Raw genomic sequence first — 20,184 nt, forward strand, 5'->3', positions numbered from 1 at the left:
TTCCAGTGCAGGGGGATTGGAATTAGATGATTTTTAAAGGTCCCTTACAACCCAAACCAAATACCTGGATGATCTTTACTGAATTTAAGTAAATGTAAAATGTTTTTCAAATGAGATAGCTTACATACACCCTAGGAGTTAAATTTTAATCAAGTGAATAAATAACTGCTAACATTTTCTTTCATAGTTTTGTGCCAATACTTTTGGATAATGAAATACGTACAGCAGGAGCCATTCTCTTATAATTACAGTGTACATAAACCATTGTATGATATTCTATGAAAATATATGTAATATGAAAACACTTCAGTTTTTATTTCATATTGTACAGAGTTCTCTAATTTTTTATTTATTTATTTTTTTAATACTATTTTATAGAATTACAGAATCACAGAATTTCTATGTTGGAAGAGACCTCAGGATCATTGAGTCCAACCTCTGACCTAACGCTAACAGTCCCCACTAAACCATATCCCTAAGCTCTACATCTAAATGTCTTTTAAAGACTTCCAGGGATGGTGACTCCACCACTTCCCTGGGCAGCCTGTTCCAATGTCTAACAACCCTTTCGGTAAAGAAGTTCTTCCTAACATCCAACCTAAAACTCCCCTGGCACAACTTCAGCCCATTCCCCCTCGTCCTGTCACCAGGCACGTAGGAGAATAGACCAACCCCCACCTGGCTACAGCCTCCTTTAAGGTATCTGTAAAGAGCGATAAGGTCGCCCCTGAGCCTCCTCTTCTCCAGGCTGAACAAGCCCAGCTCCCTCAGCCGCTCCTCGTAGGACTTGTTCTCCAGACCCCTCACCAGCTTCGTCGCCCTTCTCTGGACCCGCTCAAGCACCTCAATGTCCTTCTTGTAGCAAGGGGCCCAAAACTGAACACAGTACTCGAGGTGCGACCTCACCAGAGCCGAGTACAGATCAGTATAATACTGATCAATTCTAATTAAAGCCTAAGACACCTGAATTTCAAGATTCATTGAGATTCTCAGTGTGTATGTTTATATATATTTATATATATATGTATTAAAGTCTAATCATTCTGATAGGGGCTTCTGTTATAGGAGTAAATCCCATATGCCTTAAGGTGTTTGCTGGTGAGAGAACATCTTACAACTGCATGTGGCAGCAAGATAGGAAAAACTTTCCACAGCTGTGAAGTAAAGAGTATGTGTAATTCTGTGCGCATATGATAATATGAAAGGAAAAAATATTATTACCCTTCATGATGGAGTGTGAAAATTGGAAAAAAAAAAAAAAAAAAAAAACATTCAAATGTATGTCTGATGCACTTCTAATAAAGCAGGGTGGGAATAGCTCTCAGTGGTTCATCTGACTTTGAACCTTGTGCTGTAGAGTGTGATAAATTCTGTTTCTTCTTCCTTGTCCTGGGCATTCTCTTCCTTGCTAGAGAACCTCTCTGAAAAGTTACCAAGATGGACACAGTATGACTGCCGTTCTTCAGTTTATCATGCCATATCTTTGAATGATGAGGTGAATGGAGGATTCTGATTTCCTCACACTTGATGTAATTAAAGTAAGAATTTATTGATTAGTGCTTTTCTCCAGTCCCTGCCATTTAATGTAGCAGCGTGCAACTCCGTCATATGGTTACTGTTTGTGTTGCTGCAATACTTCCATTTTCCTTGGGATTGTGTTTTGTGTTGGAAGGTCCTTGTCAGACCTACTTGTTTCTAATTTCTATTGTAACCTTTAGTTGGTGCAGAATTTCTCTCTTCAGCAATTAGCTTATCCTCACCATTCTTTGGATGCTGCCATAAAAAGGTCTTAATCTCAAGTACTCTAAGGTAAAGAGTAAGTGCTATTTAGGACTATCTTTCGGATAAAGCTTTTTTCCTTTAAAATATAGTTCTGTTGTAAAGTGAGAGAAGTACTCTTTGTTGTGGAACTTATCAGAAATCCATTTTAGGATGTACTCATTTGTTTGTGTTCCTTTAAATTGATAACATTCTATTTGTATACCATTAATCTCCAATTCATCCTGAGAAATTAACTGAAGAGAATTCTCTTACTCGTATTTTCTCCATTGTAGAAGAGACCCTAGTAGTGCAATTCTGGAAACTTGGCCCCTTATTTCTCTTACTTTCAATTATTGGTGAAATAGTTGAAAAAGGAATTGAGAATGTCAGAGATGTTGTGTATCTAAATAGCACAATTGATTTAGTGTTGCAGTATTACATTTGTATGTCAGTCATTCTAGCACCTTTTTGCTTTTTGCCTAACATCTACCCTGATTCAGTCTTGCTCTAAGTCAAAAAGATGTCCCAGTTAGTCACTGGTAGATTATACCTGAAAATTTGCTAACGCTAGGCAGGACACAGCATGTGTATTTTGCAAAATCAATCCATTTGTTAACACATTTTTGTCCTCTATTTGACTTCAGGTGTACAATATTGTTATCTGTTTGGACAGTGGAACTGATATTATTATATCTGTGGAGTTGCAAGTTCAATAACGTAGTCAGATTGACAAAGATAGTTGCCAAAATAAAAATGATTTTCACCTTGAATACGTAGATCATTCTTAGAATTTAGACTTGCTGCATGTGGTAAAGGTAAATGCATTTTTTTTTCTTATTTTGTTTTTATTTGTATTTTATCTAAAATTATGAATTTTGCCCTCAGAGATACTGCAATCATAAAGATACTTCAAAGGAAAAAGGTTTCTTCCTATCAAAAGAAATTATTTCTCTTTCCTTTTGTTTCTTTTGACACAAAGATATATTGCCTTCATCTGGTGCTTTTTGTTTATACTAATTGCAGCATGAAATATAAGTTCTAGGAAACCATTCTCGTATGTTGTTTTCCACAGTATCAGAAAATGATGTTAATTGGTTGAACGTTTAAGTTGGTCTTGCTTTGAACAGTAAGTGAACTTAGGTGAGCTCCACACGCCCTTTGAATGTAAATTACTCTGTCATTCTCTGAAGTGAACTGGTCATATTCAGTGATCATATTGTACCTTCTTAAAATAAATATAGGACTTGCTATTAACAAATATTTACAATTAATTTAAGGAGTTAGAATTTAACCAAATAACTTATTTATATAAATATTTTCTTCATCCCACAGATTGTACAATAGTGCCAGGCAAAATTATTGTTACCTGCTCCCTCACATTTTTTCCACAGATTTTGGAGGTATTAAGAGAATATAGGACAAAGTATATGAAATGACAATGGCATGATTAAATATTTAAAAAATGAAATAGAAAAAAAAAAATCTTAAAAGGCAATGTCTAGTCGTGTAAACTGGCAGAGATGTCCCCCTTGGCTATTGCAGTCACAAAGTGATCATTCTGAATTCTGAAGATCTTAGGATATCAGGATAGGGACCTGTATTTTTGGTCTGTGCTTCCCAGGTTGGGTTATCTGATTGTCCTGTTCTGTCATATAAAACATGCATTATTTATTCTTACGTTATTTTTCTTATTTCATCTGCAAGTTCCTTAGAGCTTTGCTCCACCGGAGATTCTTAAAACTTACATTCACTTTTATACTGCTTTGTTTTCATCTAATGATCATGGGTTGGATTTCCTACAGTATTTTTAAAAATAAATGGTTTGTTATTCATGAAGGCTCAGTTCAAATTATAAGACCAAAATCCACACCTGGCAATAGCCTTCCAAAATATCTGTTTTCTGTATCTTTGGGCAGATGTATCTTCTGACAATATCTAGTGAGTTGGTTTCAGATTAAGACTAAGGTCTACTACTTGCCTCTTGGTCTAAGTTTTGAGTTGTGTTGCTCAAACACAACTTGAGTTGCCCTGTGATTTTTAATTCAAGTTATTTTTATATTCTTGCTCTGCTGTTTTCTTTCTGCATCATCTGGAATATCATCCATAATATGCAAGCTTTAAGTTCTGAATAAGTTCTGAGTAACAGTGGAAATGAAGTGTGTGGTGTTTTTGACCACTGAGCCCTTACTAAATTAAATGAACAGTGTCAACAGAGTTTCACATTTTTACATAACAGTGCATTACCAGAATAGATCTGATGATATGATAAATGCTCATAAGAAAAGTAAACAACAACAAAAAAAAATGGAACAATGAAGCGCTCTAACTGTGTGGATTTGAGAGTATTGTACAATATATAAAATACAATGTGAGTAAAATAAAATATTTAAATATTTGAATTTATACCTTTTTTACTGGGAATAAAACTGTTAATCTTGGTTTACAATGAACATTCTGAACATGGTGTTATCTGCAGCTGGGTTATTTGAATAACATTATTTCAAAGTAGCTATACCATCTCTGTGATTATGTACCTGGATTTATATACAGTTTATGAAGAAATCTTGGTCTGCAGCTGGCTAAGTATTGTACTGTATATTTTCACACTCTGAACTTCCCACTTTCACACATGCATGTGTGCTCATACACAAATGTACAGTATGTACAGGCTTTTAACAGCTGTTAACAGTGATTGAAATGTAAATGCTGTAGATTTCTTGACATTGATTTCCATTACTTTTTGAATAACAAGTGATATAGAACATTTACTAATCTCTTATGAATTATTGTCATAAATAACTAAAACTAAAAGTAAATTGGCAAAAGGCATTCTGTTGCATGATTTCATTTTAACTGGTGCAACTGTTTAATAGTCAGTTATCCACAAATGTTTTTTTTAATGATTTCTGAAAACTGGTAAGGACAGGCATACGTTACTAGAACTTACTCCATGTAACAACTTTTTAGTTGTAGCACTTCCCATTCTAAAATGCTTTCCATTTTGGACCAGTACTTTTACATTAAAATATGCAAAACTGCTTCCTTGACCTTGCTTTATGCTGGCACGAGCATATATGTATCTGCTTCACAAGTATATTAGTTTCTTAAGAGCTCACTGAAGAAGTGACAACATAAAGATATACATTGTTATGTACATTTTAAGAAGTTTAAAAAGATGTGATAATGTTCGTGTTTTCTGCAAAATGCAACATTTTTCTTCACTTATACCTTTAATAGTTTTTAAAATTCTCTTTAAATGCTGCTATATTGATTTAGCAAACAAGAAGTAAAATAAATTGGTTTCCCTAATTAGAGGAGAGTTTTAAATTTCAGCTTAACTAGTGCAAGAACAAACCTCTTCAGTATAAAGTTTGAGCTTTGCCTAATCTGATTTTTTTGCCTCAACATGTTTCTTCTGACTTACAGCCTATTTCTCTTTTTCTATTTCTGTCAACAGAAAGCTGACCTTGCAGTTGCACCATTGGCAATTACCTATGTCCGAGAGAAAGTCATCGACTTTTCCAAGCCATTTATGACTCTTGGAATAAGTATTTTGTACCGCAAGCCCAATGGTACAAACCCGGGCGTCTTCTCCTTCCTGAATCCTCTCTCCCCTGATATCTGGATGTATATTCTGCTGGCTTACTTGGGTGTCAGTTGTGTGCTCTTTGTCATAGCCAGGTAACATGTCAACTTTTGTGATTTTTTTGGCAATTGTTATAATCTTTTTCTTACTAATAATTGTCAAAAGTCACAAAAATTTTCTTACTTTCATATTCTTATAATATAACTTTGTCATGTACAGAAGAATAATCAATGGTGAGGGCTCTCAATATTAATTTTCTGCATTGCCATGCTCTGTCTTCAGTTTGTTATGCCACCAAGTATTGGGTATATTAGCTAGTTTTCTCCTTTTATTTACAAATTCTGAGTTTAGCAAGTTTATGTAATGCCTTTTCCCATTTGTACTGTGTTTACAAAGAAAGGGGCCAATACATTTTATGTTGTTAGCATGTTTCATTTGTTGCTGTGGGGCTTAATCACAAATTGAGTACTTAGCTGCCCATGTTAATCATAGATGTCTAAAATGGGCCTCTACATATTAAAAAAAATAACATATTACTTGATGTAGTTTAGAGTCTTAGAAATAGTGTACTAGAATATTTATTTTTTAACTGTTCTAAGTAAAAATCCCTGAGATACATCACATAATTTAGAGTCCCAGATTTGAATATGTTTGGAAACAAGTTTTTAGATTTAAGGACCTCAATATGACTGCTAAATTATAAAGTGATCTGATAGACAGGACTCTGTTGCTTTTACATCACTTTTTATCTATTTTCTTCAACACAGGCAAGTAGGAAAAAGTCTCTTGTCAAAAAATCCTTTTATATTTACCTTTTCATTGTTAAGTAACTGGAACTGACTCCAGATACTCACATAAATATAAAATTATGTCATAACTTTGACTCTCTCTGTAAAAGAAAAAAAAAAAAAACAAAAACAGTCAGAACAGTAAATCAGCAGTTCCTGCAAATGTCATTCTTCAAATATCATTTTAAGATTTTTCATAGTAGTCCCTTTTAAATTTTCTTACTATTTTTTTTATAAATATATATATTATATAATATAATAGTATTTATGGTTTATATATAATAAATATAAACTGTACTGTTTTTTATCCCAAACTTCCCTTTAATATTTTTTTCTTTTTTTTTTTGTCTGTAGCAATGATTTTTGAAAGCAAATGTTTGACTTGATAATGCAATCTCATTTCAGCCCCAAGGCTGAAATGATTTCATTCTCTGGTACACAGTAGAATCTTCTTATTTTTCTCTCTCAGTTACACTGTAGTTGATACCAGGGTTCTCCATCTTTCTTTGATACTATCTACTTCATTTTAGAGAGGTTGTATCTTTCCTGTAGTAAAGGGAGAGGTAATATTTCTAAAAACCATTTTATAAGTAATTTAGCAAGATCATCTGTACATAAAGTGCAAGAAATATTGAAGTAATATAGACAACACTAAAACACATTCTTTAATGATTAATTTTGTTTGTGTGCCTTCTTTAAAAGTGTGCTTTAAAGAGGCAGACTTATGTTGAAAGTTTCTTGAAAGAACAGTAGATTTTAGTGGGCTATATACTAAACAGTAAACTCATTTCTGAGGTGTTCTTGTAACAGGATACATCAGAAAGCACAGGATTTACAGTTGAGAATAAATTACAAATATTATATTGTGAAACACTTCATGTGAAATATTTATGTATATGTTCTGAAAGTTTTAACCCTATTGTTATCATTAAAGGACATTTTCAGCATGATGCACAGCGCTTTTGACATGAGGATCCCAGTAGTTTTATGGCTGAGTTTCTACTTATGCTTTGAAAATGTGTCTTGTTATATTCTGTAGGAAAGACACATTTTTCTAGAAGCCTTTTTTATTTATATATTTATTTATTTTTAGATATTCAACCACCTTATTCTCTGACAGAATTGGAAACAATGCTTATTTTCAAACAGAAGCACCACATTTTAGACCATTATTGCTGATTTTTTTTTTTTCACTTGTCTGTTTCTGTGACCAGCACTACAGAAACCTCATGTACTTAGAAGCGTTGTCTTAATTGTAAAGCATTACAAATACATTTTATGTTGAGCAGAGGAATCTATTTTTGTATAAAGTTTTTTACACGCAACTCTATATTAGCCTTCAGATTTTTTAATACCTTGTAACCTGTATAATCAAATATTGATGACACAAATTTAGAAATAAAAGATTTAGGATTGTGTAAGACAACCTATAGATTTTTTTTCTTCATATTGCGGAACAACTTTCTAAATATGTGATAGCATTTTCTAACACCATAGTTCATATAGGGGAAGAGATCTAAGTTAAAAACATAATCAATTGATGAATACTAAAGACAGAAAAGCAGGTATTCAAAAGTAAAAGAGCCTTTTGCAAATTCAATTTGTCTGTCATGTAAAATAAAATAATGTTGCCTAAAGTGTGATTCTGTAGAGAATTTTGCAGCTTAGTGCTGAATATGTATTTTCAGTACAGATTATAATTTAGGCGCTGTACAGGTATGCATTTTTCAGTCCCAATTTTGTGAAACTGTTGGGCTGTATGCCACTAAATTAATAGGTTCCATCCAGAGTGCCTTATTAAGAAGATTTTTATTTCATAACAGTCCTGTCATAATGAATGTTTAACTACAGTGTTTCATAATAACTATTGTGTTTCCTAATAAGGTGTATCTATGCAATACTTAGTATGTCTCTTATGATATGTTGTTTTGTAATTACAGCTCATCAAGAGTATTCAGAGTACAATGCTTACTTTAGATTTATACCTCCCATTTTTGTGTCAAATGTTTCATGAGCATACTGTGATTTTATTGTTTTACCATGTCTTTCAAACAGGGCCAGAATGTAAGAGCTTGGTACATTGAAAACAGAAAAGAATAGTTCTATTTTGGTACTTGGAATTCACCCAATAGTTATTGGTATGGTCCTATTTAGGGAAAACTGAAGAAAGTAGTAAAAGGTTCGAGAATCTTTGAGAGAATTGCTGAAAGAACTTTTGTAGAGTAACACAGCAGGTATAAATGAAAAAAGAAAAAAAAAAAAGTAATATATCTCAACTCTTTATTATTTTTTTTCTTTATCTGAAAGAACATTTGGTTTTCACTTCCAGTCTGAGAACTGGATATCAAGAACTGGAATCTTTACATATTCACAAAGACAAAGAGCAAGGAGAGAGATTTATTCATTAGTTAGGAGGCTTTTCTGTGTCATTTTTCTCTTGTACTTCCATAAATTGATGATCTATTTATTTATCATCTATTTATGTGGAGATCTTGTCTGGAGATCTTGTGTTCTGAATGAGATGAACTGCGTATGGTGTTGAATTGTCATTCTTGGTGTGGAATTATAGCTGTGATTACTCCATACATATGAAAACTTCATCTTGCTTGTTGTGATTGTTGAGTATAAGTAGTTATGCTGGTTACTTTCTAAAAGTTCCTGACACTATGTCCCTGACACTAAGCCTATTATTTTTCTGTGAACGGAGAAAGTCATACAGCATTTTAATTTTTCCTTTTTTTTTTTTTTCTTTAAGTGGCAACAGTAAGTGGTGTATTTCTGATGCTAGCCTTTATATCACTCATAGTAGTGTCTTTTGTCATCTGACATCTTGATTCATTCTTTGACTTGGAATACCAGTTAAATTCACAGTTTACATGTTGATTAGATGGAAAACTAAGACTAGAGTAAAATGCACCAACTCCTTTCTCAAGTTCTGTTAAGTACACAACATCTTCTGATCTGCATAATGAAAAACCTTGATTAGTATTTCTTATTCATCTTTGTTTGTTGCATTGTTTCATTTCACAAGAAATATGCTGATTTCATACAGTTTTGCATACCAACTTCAGAGGCACATATTGTATCATCTTTTCTACTAGCCTGTGTATATGACACAGCTGTTTCCTATTACCTGGTCTCAACAAAATCTGATGTGTTAGTAACTGGGGGTACGGCCCATTCTGTATAGGTACTATAATGAAAACCAATTTCACATCTTTAAAAACATCAATTTGATAAACTCATCTTCCAATTCATGACTTTCAAGAGTAAATAAATTATGGTCAGCTGGCTTACGTCATGATAGTAATCTGATTTTTGAAGTCCCTTATGTATAATTTTAAACACCTATGTCTTCATGAAGCTTTTCTGAAAATCCAAATTGAAGGACAAACTACTTAAATATTTTTTATTAATTCACTTTCTACCTGATTTACTGGAATTCAAGTTGTTCTCTGCACATGGAAGTATATCTCTGTGTTGTAAGGTCTGTTTGCTGTGAACATGTCTGTCTGTCTGTCATGATGCAGTTTACTCTTTAAGTGACCTGTCTTAATACCTGCAAGAGAGACACCTGCCTTAGCATAATACTTTACCTTTATGGATTAGCTGTGAAGCAGATAAACTACCCTGGATGAAACACTCCACTAAATGAGCTCTTATGCTTCTTGTAGTGAGCTGTCTGGTGTATCAATGAATCTGTTGTGTAAATACGCTTAAAATGTGCTCATAGCCTTAATTGCTAATATTGACTCATAAGTTGTTATTTTAAGGAGCTTCGTTTTCCTTTACGTGTACTGCATTCCCTATGTGTGGACATTCTGTTATTCTATCCTGTTTCTTGTAAGTCAAGCCCTTATTCTAGTTTCAGCTGTCAAAGCATATAGTAAAAAACATATATATATTTTTTTTTAAAGCAGAAACGTAGAATCAGAATATCTTGAGTTGGAAAGTACCCACAGTGATCATTGAGTCTAACTCTAGGTCTGCACAGGGCGACCAAAATTTAAACTATACATCTAAGAGCACTGTCCTTCTTGAACTCTGGCAGACCAGTGTCTGACCACCTTCTCAGTGGGTGAGGAAACTTTTCCTAACACAAGCCTGACCCTCCCCTGTCCTGTGACATTTCCTCAGGTCCTGTTGATGTCCACAGAGAGCAGAACTCAGCGCCTGCCCCTCCGCTCCCCTCGTGAGGGAGCTGCAGGCTGCCATGAGGCCTCCCCTCAACCTCCTCTTCTCAGGGCTGAACTAACCAAGGGACCTCAGCTGCTCCTCATAGGTCTTGCCCTCCAAGTCCTTCACAATCTTTGTAGTCCTTCTTTGGATGCTCTAATATTTCCTTTTTATACTGTGGTGCCCAAAACCACACACAGTAAAGTGTGTGTGTGTGTGTGTGTAAGATCGCACCAGTGCAGAGTAGAGAGGGACAATCAGCTCACTTACCTGGCTACCAATGCCATGACTGATGCACCCTAGGATGCAGTTGGCCCTCTGGGCTGCCAGGGCACACTGTTGAGACATATTAAACTTGCCATTAACCAAAACTCTCAGATGTCTTTCTGTTGGGCAGATGTCTTTCTGTCCAGCCAGGGCTGCCCCTTCCCAGGTGCAGAATCCATTACTTGCTCTTGTTAATCTACATATGGTTGGTGATTGTCCAGCTCTCTAATTTGTCAAGATCACTCTGCAAAGCTATCCTAGACAGAGCCAACAGGTCCTCCCAATTTAGTATCATCTTACTCTATATATCTCCTAGTCCTACATCCAAGTCACTTATGAAAACGTTATAGAGAACACGTTTATTTTAATATTTTCTCTGTGAAGAAACATAGGAATACCCTGCTTCTTCAGACTTGAGCAGGTGCCTGAGCATTGTATCTTTCTGGAGTGCATACATAGCTTTTTACATCTCATCAGTCTTCTTTTTCATTTCATATTTCTTGGTGAGCTGATTTCTGTCCTTGAGCTTGTCTGATTTATTTTTGAAGTATTCCTTGAAAACTATCTTGATGACAGAAATTAATGGTAGAATGAGAGGGAACTCCTTTTCCAGTTACTATGGAACTCTGGTTACTAAATTACTATACTGATATTTATTCAAGTAGGAACTCAGCATATTTGCCCTTTATTCTTAACAAGCATTCTTCCTATGAGAATTTTATCTCCTGAGACCTCCCTAGAGAGCTATAGCATATGTTATGAAGTGTTTTCAGGAATGGATTCATCAGCCAATAGGGCAGTCCAGATGGCAACCCTGAAATCTGCTTCTCTTACTAACTTACAGAATTCATTTTTGTCTCAGTTGTAATGCAGCTGGGGATATTATAAACTAGATGATAAAATGCTTTATAAGTAGGCAAGGATGAACACATGAAAAAAATCTAGCTATGACCCTTAGTCTAATGCCTCCAAAAGATTCATTATAGTCTGCTTTTTTTTTTTTTTTTTCATATCATTTCTCTAGTTGAAAAGCAATTCAAATTCTAAAATTAAAAATATTAGAGATCGTGTTTATTGCGAACAGAGACCACCCATGTCAGTCCCCAGAACACTGATTTTTGTCAATCAGGCAGTGATAGTGATAGTATTACAATTTTTTTTTTTTTTTTTTTTTTTTTTCTCTATCTCTTTTCATTTTTTTCTCTCTCTCTTCTGTGGGTTTTCTAACTTCTTATTGACTGATATGTTTTTGTATCTGTACAAAAAAAAAAAAATCCTAATATTATGTGAGAATGGTCTGAAAAGGCTCTTCCTTTCTGAACTAAATTTTTCCTACTTTATTTCAAACTTTAAAAGTTTTAATTTAAGGTTTCTGTTATTTAAATAAAATTTCAGTAACTGACCTTAATATGTAGAGGACACTATATCATAGTTTTTGCACTAATGAGCGAATTATTAAGTATATGCTTTTCACTTAGTCTATCCCACTATGCATTACAGCAGTGAAATTTTAGTCATCTTTTGTGGTCAGCAGTCACTGGAAATGTTGTAAGCAACACTTGCATATGATATTTCAAATATGCTCAGATATTTCTGCTTACAACTTTTGACAAAATGTGGATGACAACTTTAAATTGCTCAAATAAAATGGGAGTTTACTGTGCTCTATGCGATCAGTATTACCATAACTCTGTAATCTGTAATAGTATTTAAGTTTTATTTTCTATAGTCAGCACACATCCCATCCTTTTTCTATATCGAGAATGCAAAACATACTGAATTTGTAATGCTTTCTTATGGGCATCATCTAACTTGTCTTATGTAATTATTTTGGGAAATTATGACACAGGTTGCAATCTGTGTTATAGAGTCTAAATGTTGAGGATGAGTACATATGGCAAAAAGAAAGACATGTATAGCAATAAGTTATAAGCTGCCGTCTCTCACTTGGCTTCTTGACACTCAGAAAGACAATACAACCTCTTACCTCTACCACAAGAGATTTATCTGGGTGGATTGCCAGTTTATAGAATATCTAATATAGAAATAAAAAACTCAGTAAGGACTCTTAATCCTTTAGGATTCTCATGAATCAATTCTGTATGTTTTCAACCTCCTTCTGATTTTCAAGAAGAGACAAAAGCATCAAAAGGTCTCACAATCTACATAATAGCATCTATTAGAATACTGTTACAGGTTGCAGTAGAAGAAAAAAAATCTTATCTTTTACTCTTGAAACATCAATAACCTCCCTAGATTTTAGGGGGTGAAAAGGCAAAATAATACTCTAAAGCCTTGCCATACTGGCAGTAGGTCAGTCTGACATCCTGGACACTGCTTATTATACATCAAATGTAAGAAGATACATACTGTCATTAGCTAAATCCCCATATGCACTTTGAAGATGCTTATTTATATACCTGGTTAATTCTAGATTCTTCTGTATTTTTTTTTTCTTGGTGGAAATCTAGCCAAACTTTGTCTTTCACAGAGTTAAGATGTGGGTGGGGCCTCCCTAGGAAACAGAAAAGTAGGTCTGGTGATGTCAGTAGTTAAGGAAAAGTACATAGGGAAAACACGTAGCATTTGCTCCATCAGTGTGTTTTATATTAATTATTGTTATTTTGTAGATTAACCTAATCAGAAAAAAGCTTTTTTAGTTTTTATCTTTATTTATTTATTTTATTTGAAGAGCATAGTAGTGTATTTATACTGCATAAAGTTGCATTTGGCCTAGAAACTCTCCATCCTTTCTCTTGTTTTTTCCTTATTATTCTGAAAGCCATCAAAAGGTTCTTCAATACATCACTAATTACCCCAAAACTTAGGTATTTTGAATGAAAGAACTGAATTATAACTCTGTTCATCCTTAAGGAATTTGAACTGTTACTACCAGCAAGTCAAGAAATCTCTTAATTCTCATTTACTTAAGCATCTTTGTTTAAAACCAGGAATAAGATGGACCGCTCATTCTGTCTGTACTGATTCTGATTGTACTTCTTAAGCCTTGTTACATGTAGGTGTTATGCATTTATTTCCTATCCATTTTGATGGAAGATTCTAATACAACCTTTTATGTGGTCATAGGAGTGCTGGTGGAAAGTTGTATCAAAAGTCCTGTTGGTATATTATATTTTATAGCATGGTTTCTCTTTTTTTTTTCCTTTTTTTTTTTTTTTTTTTCCCTTCCATTTTCTCCTTTATATGTTGCTCCACTGAATATTTCACTGCCCAAACATATCATGATTCAATGTATCTTTTTGAATCTTAACAGTATCTTACATCTGACAGATCTCTAGCAAACAAGCAAAGGTTTGTTTGCTAGAACTCTTTCAGAAGATTAACATGGATAACCCGACTTTACTAGTAAAATCTCAGTTTTCATTGGTGAATGGCTCTGAAATAATGAGTTTACTTTCTGGCCTGCTTCCATATTCAGTTTTGACTGACAAGAATTGTTCTGTTTGATTCATTCTGCCTCATTCATTCTTTGCTAGACATCTGCCTGAATGCCATTCAGTGTTAATCTAAATCATTATTTCACAGTCTGCAACAGTTTAGTAATTGGATTTGCCTTCCCTTCATCCCTAGAACATCCTGAGAGATGCTGAAAGGTATTATGCTGTGTGTATCATCACTTCTTTCCACACAAATGTAATTTTAGTTCATACTTGAGTTCACATGCCCAGTTTCCTGGCATTTTTTGCATACTACATAACTAAGTAAAAACATTATAAACATACAGTGGACTTTGCTTTGGAAATATGTCAGCAGTCAAACGGTGACATTTATTAAAAAAAGGTGTCTGTCTAATGTTATTGGATCTAACTACAGGCAAGAAAGCTCCTGTCCACTTTATTTCTTTACTTAAAATGCCTTGGGTAAACAGTCTATAGCTAGGGGAGTCAGTAGCTGAAGAGTTGTGAAGAATTCTCTAACAGCATGCAAAGCAAAGTAATCCCGTACTCCTTGTTGAGAAAGGTGCAAAATGATCTGAGGAATAACTTAATTTAGTTTTCAAAGGTGTTAACACTGTAGTAGCACATGCAATGGTTTGCCCTTATTTTAAAAGCCCTTGCTAATTACGAGCACATCTAGTACATGAAAATATTAGATTGCTTGTGTGAAGTAGTTTGCTTAAAAAAAGTATAGAGGGAGTCTCCAGAAGACATGCTGAGCATTCTTTTCTGATATTGGATAATGATCCTATCAGTCAGTTTCATTAAGACTTTTTTTTTTTTTTTTTTTGGAGGGGGGGTTAGGCAGGGGTATGCAACAAGAAAAGGAAAGGAAGACACAGATCTAGACTTCATGTTTTCTACATTTATTTAGCAAATTATAGCATGGGATACTGTTAAATGTGCCTAAAGAGAATGGTTCCTCTATAGATGAATCCAAGTGTTTTCAAGATAAAATTATGCTTTTGAGAAGGACTACTGTTTCTTCTGGTTTTGGAATTATGGTGGGTAGGAGGGCTATTATTTTTTTTTTCCATGTGTTTTACTCTGGCATGGATTTTACTCTGCCATACATAGTATTAGTGGGGAGAAGGATATTGCAACTCTTGCCATAATGCATAATAATAGTTTTCTTGTGCGATTTGCAAACCAGTGTAGTCCTCTAATTTGAAGAAAAAAAAAAAAAAAGAAAAAAAAAAAGAAACCAAGAAGTAGTGGAACAGGAATGCCGTTGATAAGTATCCAAGAAAGCACCACAGAATGGTCAAAAGATACAATTAGTAATTTGATACAAGTGGTAATTTGAAAGTGTTCAAGTTAACTAGTTGATTCCTTTGATTCTTTTTCATTATCATCAGTGACTGATTTTACAGATTGATTGATTTATCAGTGGATGAATTTGACCAACAGTTTACAATTTTTTGTTTTTGTTTTCCTCCCAAAATCAGAACAGCAAAGCTCATGTAGGAGACATTTTATTTATTCAAGCCATTTCACACAAACATGGAACACCTTGTTCTTAACAACTTGTTCTTGTCTTTCTCAAGAAAAAGGTAGGGGTTATAGTGATATATATTAGCAGTCTTGCTTTTACAAAGTTAGTATTTGTCTTGCTTCTGTGCTCCCAGAAACATAGTTATACTTTCTCTGTTAAACATATAAAAAAAAATGAGCAAAAATTGTTGTAAGGATTGAAAGACAATTTTTATGCTAAATGAGGCAAACATATAAAAATGAACATCATTTCTTCTCTATAAATAAGTGGACCCTTATGTTTCTTTATATTGTCTAAATATAGAGAAAAATTATTGGGTAATGTCAATAATACAGATGCAATCCTAAGGTACTTTTAAATGTAACTGAATAGTCAAATGTCAAATTATTTGGAGTGGTATTAAATGCCTGTTACAATTTAGTTTTTTTAAAAGATCTGTTTCTGACTGCAAAACCATAAATAATTAAGTTGTGCTCCTGCATATCTAGCCAAAACCAGATTTCCCAAATTCTTCTGACTCTCAGTCACCATTATCCATTTTATTCTGAAAATATGTAAATTGAGCTAACTTGGAAAACAAACAAATGAACAAAAAAAATGTCTTTCAAATATAGACCTTTTTTTTTTTTTTTTTTTTTTTTTTTTCCCCTGGGAGGACTTTTTTTTAGACTTGGGTGATGATTAAATGTTATACTTCGAACCAGTGACATATTTTTAAAATAAATTAGGAAATAATTAGGGAATATTTCTTGACTGTGATATTCAATATCTAGAGATAAGAAGGATTGTTCTCTAGATGATCCTGCAGGCAGAAGTATGAGAATTATTTATCTCCTTTTTTAACTTTTAGATGTTAGCCAAAAGTTTACCTGGCTTATGCAAGATTTCAGATTCTAACTCGTTGTAGTAGGAGCCACTGAAGCACCCACAAGACTTGACCAGCATTCAGTCTGAAAAAAGAAGTATAGTTATTGTTTTTGATGCTGAAACTAAATCACTAGTGTGTCCTCCAAAAGTTTCTGAATTATCTAGGGAAGTCATGCCATGTTAATTCTAATAGTGATATTGCTTTAGTGTAAAGCTTAATTCAGAATTAAGAACCAAGGTGAACATTTTTTTTTAAATAGAAAAAAAGATCTGACTTTAGCCACAAATGTATCATTCTTGCAGGGAAAGAAATATACAACATGGAAATTTTTCAGCATCAGAGTTAAAAAGTAAAGTATCAGCTAATGGAAGTTGATTTTATTTTTAAATAAAACTTTTAAAATATCAGAATGTTTCTTATTAACCAGTGTTTTATCACTTCAGAGAGGTGTTTAAATATTTTTTATTAAATAGGCCTGTTTAAATCCTTCTAGCATTTATGCACTCTCATCATACTTGTTTTGTTTTTGTTTTGTTGTTATGTTTTGTTTTGTGTGGCCATTACACCTGTGTGGTACCTGCAGTCACAGGTTAGGTCTTGTCTGACGATTTACAGGAGATAGCCTCTAGCTTTGAGAACCACAAAGGCATTGTTATTTCAGCTTGATGGGTCCATTTGTATAATTCCAACAAACCCAGATCTACTGCCTCTTTCCATTCCAGTTTCCTTCCTCAACTACATGGATGGAGCAGGAGTGCCTCCTTGGAAGACTAGTGATGGGGTAAATAGTGAAATGGTAGATAGCAGAAGAAGGTTTTATGCTTGTTTTCCCTTCTCTGTTGCATTGTTTTTGTGCATTCAGATCGTTAAAGAACTTCTTGTCATTTCCATGAGAAATAGCTTTAGCTTTACACAAAATGAGATGCCCATTTGCTATTTACTTACTTGTTTTGTAGAAACAGAGATACACCATCACCGGTGATGTAACAGTTTTCAGCTAACAGTCAGTACAGTAATTAGCTCATGTTATTGATAGATATTTTGGAGTGAAAATTGGAAAGGTGAGATGCAGATCCAGAAGTTCCTGTGAAAGAATTCCACCACTTAAAAATTCTGTTTTTGTGGCTGACACACTATGACTGATGAGGCCTGTCCAGAAGAAAAATGGAAGCAGTTAGCAGAATTTTGTATATTGCACAGCTTTGCTGTGCTCACAGAGCATGGCAAAGATAATGTCAAGTTGCAAAAATATCTGAAAAAGGATTTTAATTAGTCATATTTATCCTCCACACACTTCTCTCTCTTACTTTTTCTCTCTTGCTCCCCTTATTCTAAACAGGCATGTTAGATCAGAGTGAGTAGTCCATGTCAAAAACCTGGTCAGCGTGCCCTTCATTTATTGGACTTAACGGAATTTTCACCTTGCTTCAAATGTAACTGTAATTAGATAAAGTTGCTAGGTCCTCACAGGTCTTCCTTATAGGTCCTTACAGGTCTCAGTTTTCCTTACAGGTCTCAGTTTTGTTGTGAGAAGCCCAACTCTGCCTCCAACTTACATGTCAAAGAAGATTGTTTGTACTCATAACACCTTCCTCATCATCCTTTCATAATGTACAGTCGTTTGTGCCTGTGCAAAACAAAAGTCAAAAACAAGAAGGATGGTGTTGCACCTCTACTTTTCATGAAATTAAGTGACTCCACAGGTGAAGGCAGTGGAGATTTCTGGGTGGTATGGAAAGCTTTGCTGGGCTTTCTTGTAACCCAATACAGATTTCCAAGAGCAATGCCAAGCGGGCTTATATCTTGTTACATAACAAATACAAGGTGCTTGCTTTAAAGAATTCACAGTTCAGAAGGAGTAGTTAAATAGTTTAAATTGTTAAATAGGATGATAAGGATGATAGGATAGTTCTAAAAGGTGCAAAGACAAGTGAAAAAAATAATAAATGAGTACATTTCTTAAATAGGCAGGTTCAGCTGTCATAGTTCACCAGCTGTCTAGGCGGGACCAGATTTCAGCTTACTTTCTACATAATAAATCAAATGAATTTTGAGGTTTTGAAAGATGGGTATAGATTTTGGCCTTGGAGCTTTTCTGACATGAAACTTAGATGAGATTCAAATGGTGCCAGTGAAATAACTGCACAGAATAACTTATGGTAATTTAAAGCCTTAAAAACACTTCCAGGTTTGTCTTCATCTAGGGGAAGAGCACTGGATATGAGGAACAAATTAAGAATAAAATCTTAACAGTGACATATCAGGTTAATTTGTGTTGAAAGGGATGTGACTCTAAGTATTGAAATTGAATGAAAAACTGCAGGTGCTTGGGACAGGAGCATGCACTAGCTGCCTCTACAGAAAGATACAGCTTGACTGTGGGTCCTGTACCACATATACCAGATCCCTAAAGATATCTTGAATATTCTGGGAAATCTGAAGAGTCTGAGACATTGGTGTTTAGGCAGCTGAAACTCTGTGACGCTGAATCCTCAGAACAAAAGAGGGAGAAAGTAGAATACAGTCTATTTTTGGTAGAAAACAAATGAGTTACTCATATGTCCACCAGCATCTTGGGTCTGGTCCCTACATTGTTGAAATACTACTTCTAGAATCATAATTTCTAGAAAACATAGGCTGGACGAAATCCTGAGCTGAGGCAAGATCTGGTATTCTTGCCTGAACCCCAACGAGGTTTTATCAAATTAGAGGGACTGAGGGGTGAATTCCAGCAAATTCACAGTACTATGAAGGAGCATGGTTGGTGAGGGTGTGAGAATGGGAGTTCCTGACTGAAAGTGCTATCAATGAAAGAAACACAGGTATCTTTTTAGTATGTAGCTAATTGTTTTGTAGGTAGTTCATATCCAAGTTTCAGGTTTTTTGGTTGAGGGTGGGAGAAAGGTTTCTAGGCTGCTGAAGCCTCCAAAAAGCTTCAACTGCTTCTCTACCATCAGGATGTTGAGCTGCATTTCAGAAGAATCCCTCTGCTCACAGACTTCAGAGCATACAAGTAGACACGTTTAGTTCTATTGAAGCTGTTTGCAATCTAAAAATGAGTCATGCATTTTAATTCCTTTAACCATGGTCTTTTCCTGAAGACATCCTGTGTGTTAGCAGTAGCTAATTTGTACAATTATTGGTACTGTTGAGAACTGTAACAGAATAATCAGAAGATGAAACAGTTTAAAATCGAACATCAACCTGAATAAGACAGGATGCCAAATTATTTTCCTATCACAAAATCAATGTAGAAATCAATGTGAAAGCTCTCACTAATTCTGATAGTAGCATGACAGGTCCCAAAGTCTATGCTTCTCAAGGGCTAGGGTCCAAGGCTTGCTTTCTGGCCCATAGGACAAGTGACATGGTCTTGTGTTTCGTATGACTAAATGCTCCATCATCTCATGGATCCCACCCACAGTGCATACTGACACTTCCCACTGAAATACATCTGGCCTTTATCTGAGTGAAGTTAGCATAGGCCAAAACTGGACAGAAATGTGCTAACAACTAAACTGTTGCAGATGACTACATGCCACTGCTGAGCCCTTCCCCTAATTCACCTATATAACCACAGAAGCTCTCAGAATTATTTGGATTCCTATTTATAGTATCTTAAGGAGACTTTAATCAAGCACTGTAAATACAGAATTATTTATTTTCTGTAATGTAAATGAATTCACAGTATGATTACTATGAAAAGAACTAGTTCAGTTTTCAAGTAGGTTTTGATAAAGCTGTATCAAAGCCCCAAATCTGAAAGCTATTACATTTCTTCAAGA

General features: G+C 34.5%; 1 protein-coding gene across 2 annotated transcripts in view; it reads left to right on the plus strand.

Moving 5' to 3' along the window:
- Positions 1-20,184, plus strand: part of GRIK2 (glutamate ionotropic receptor kainate type subunit 2) — a 394,781-nt gene that overhangs the window by 256,296 nt on the left and 118,301 nt on the right. For both annotated transcript variants that reach the window (XM_032184252.1, XM_032184253.1), the window contains exon 12: positions 5,219-5,442. In XM_032184252.1, the coding sequence (XP_032040143.1) occupies positions 5,219-5,442 (224 nt within the window). The remainder of the gene's footprint in view (positions 1-5,218; positions 5,443-20,184) is intronic.

Source organism: Aythya fuligula, chromosome 3 (genome assembly GCF_009819795.1).
Source record: "Aythya fuligula isolate bAytFul2 chromosome 3, bAytFul2.pri, whole genome shotgun sequence".
Taxonomy (NCBI): Eukaryota; Metazoa; Chordata; class Aves; order Anseriformes; family Anatidae; genus Aythya; species Aythya fuligula.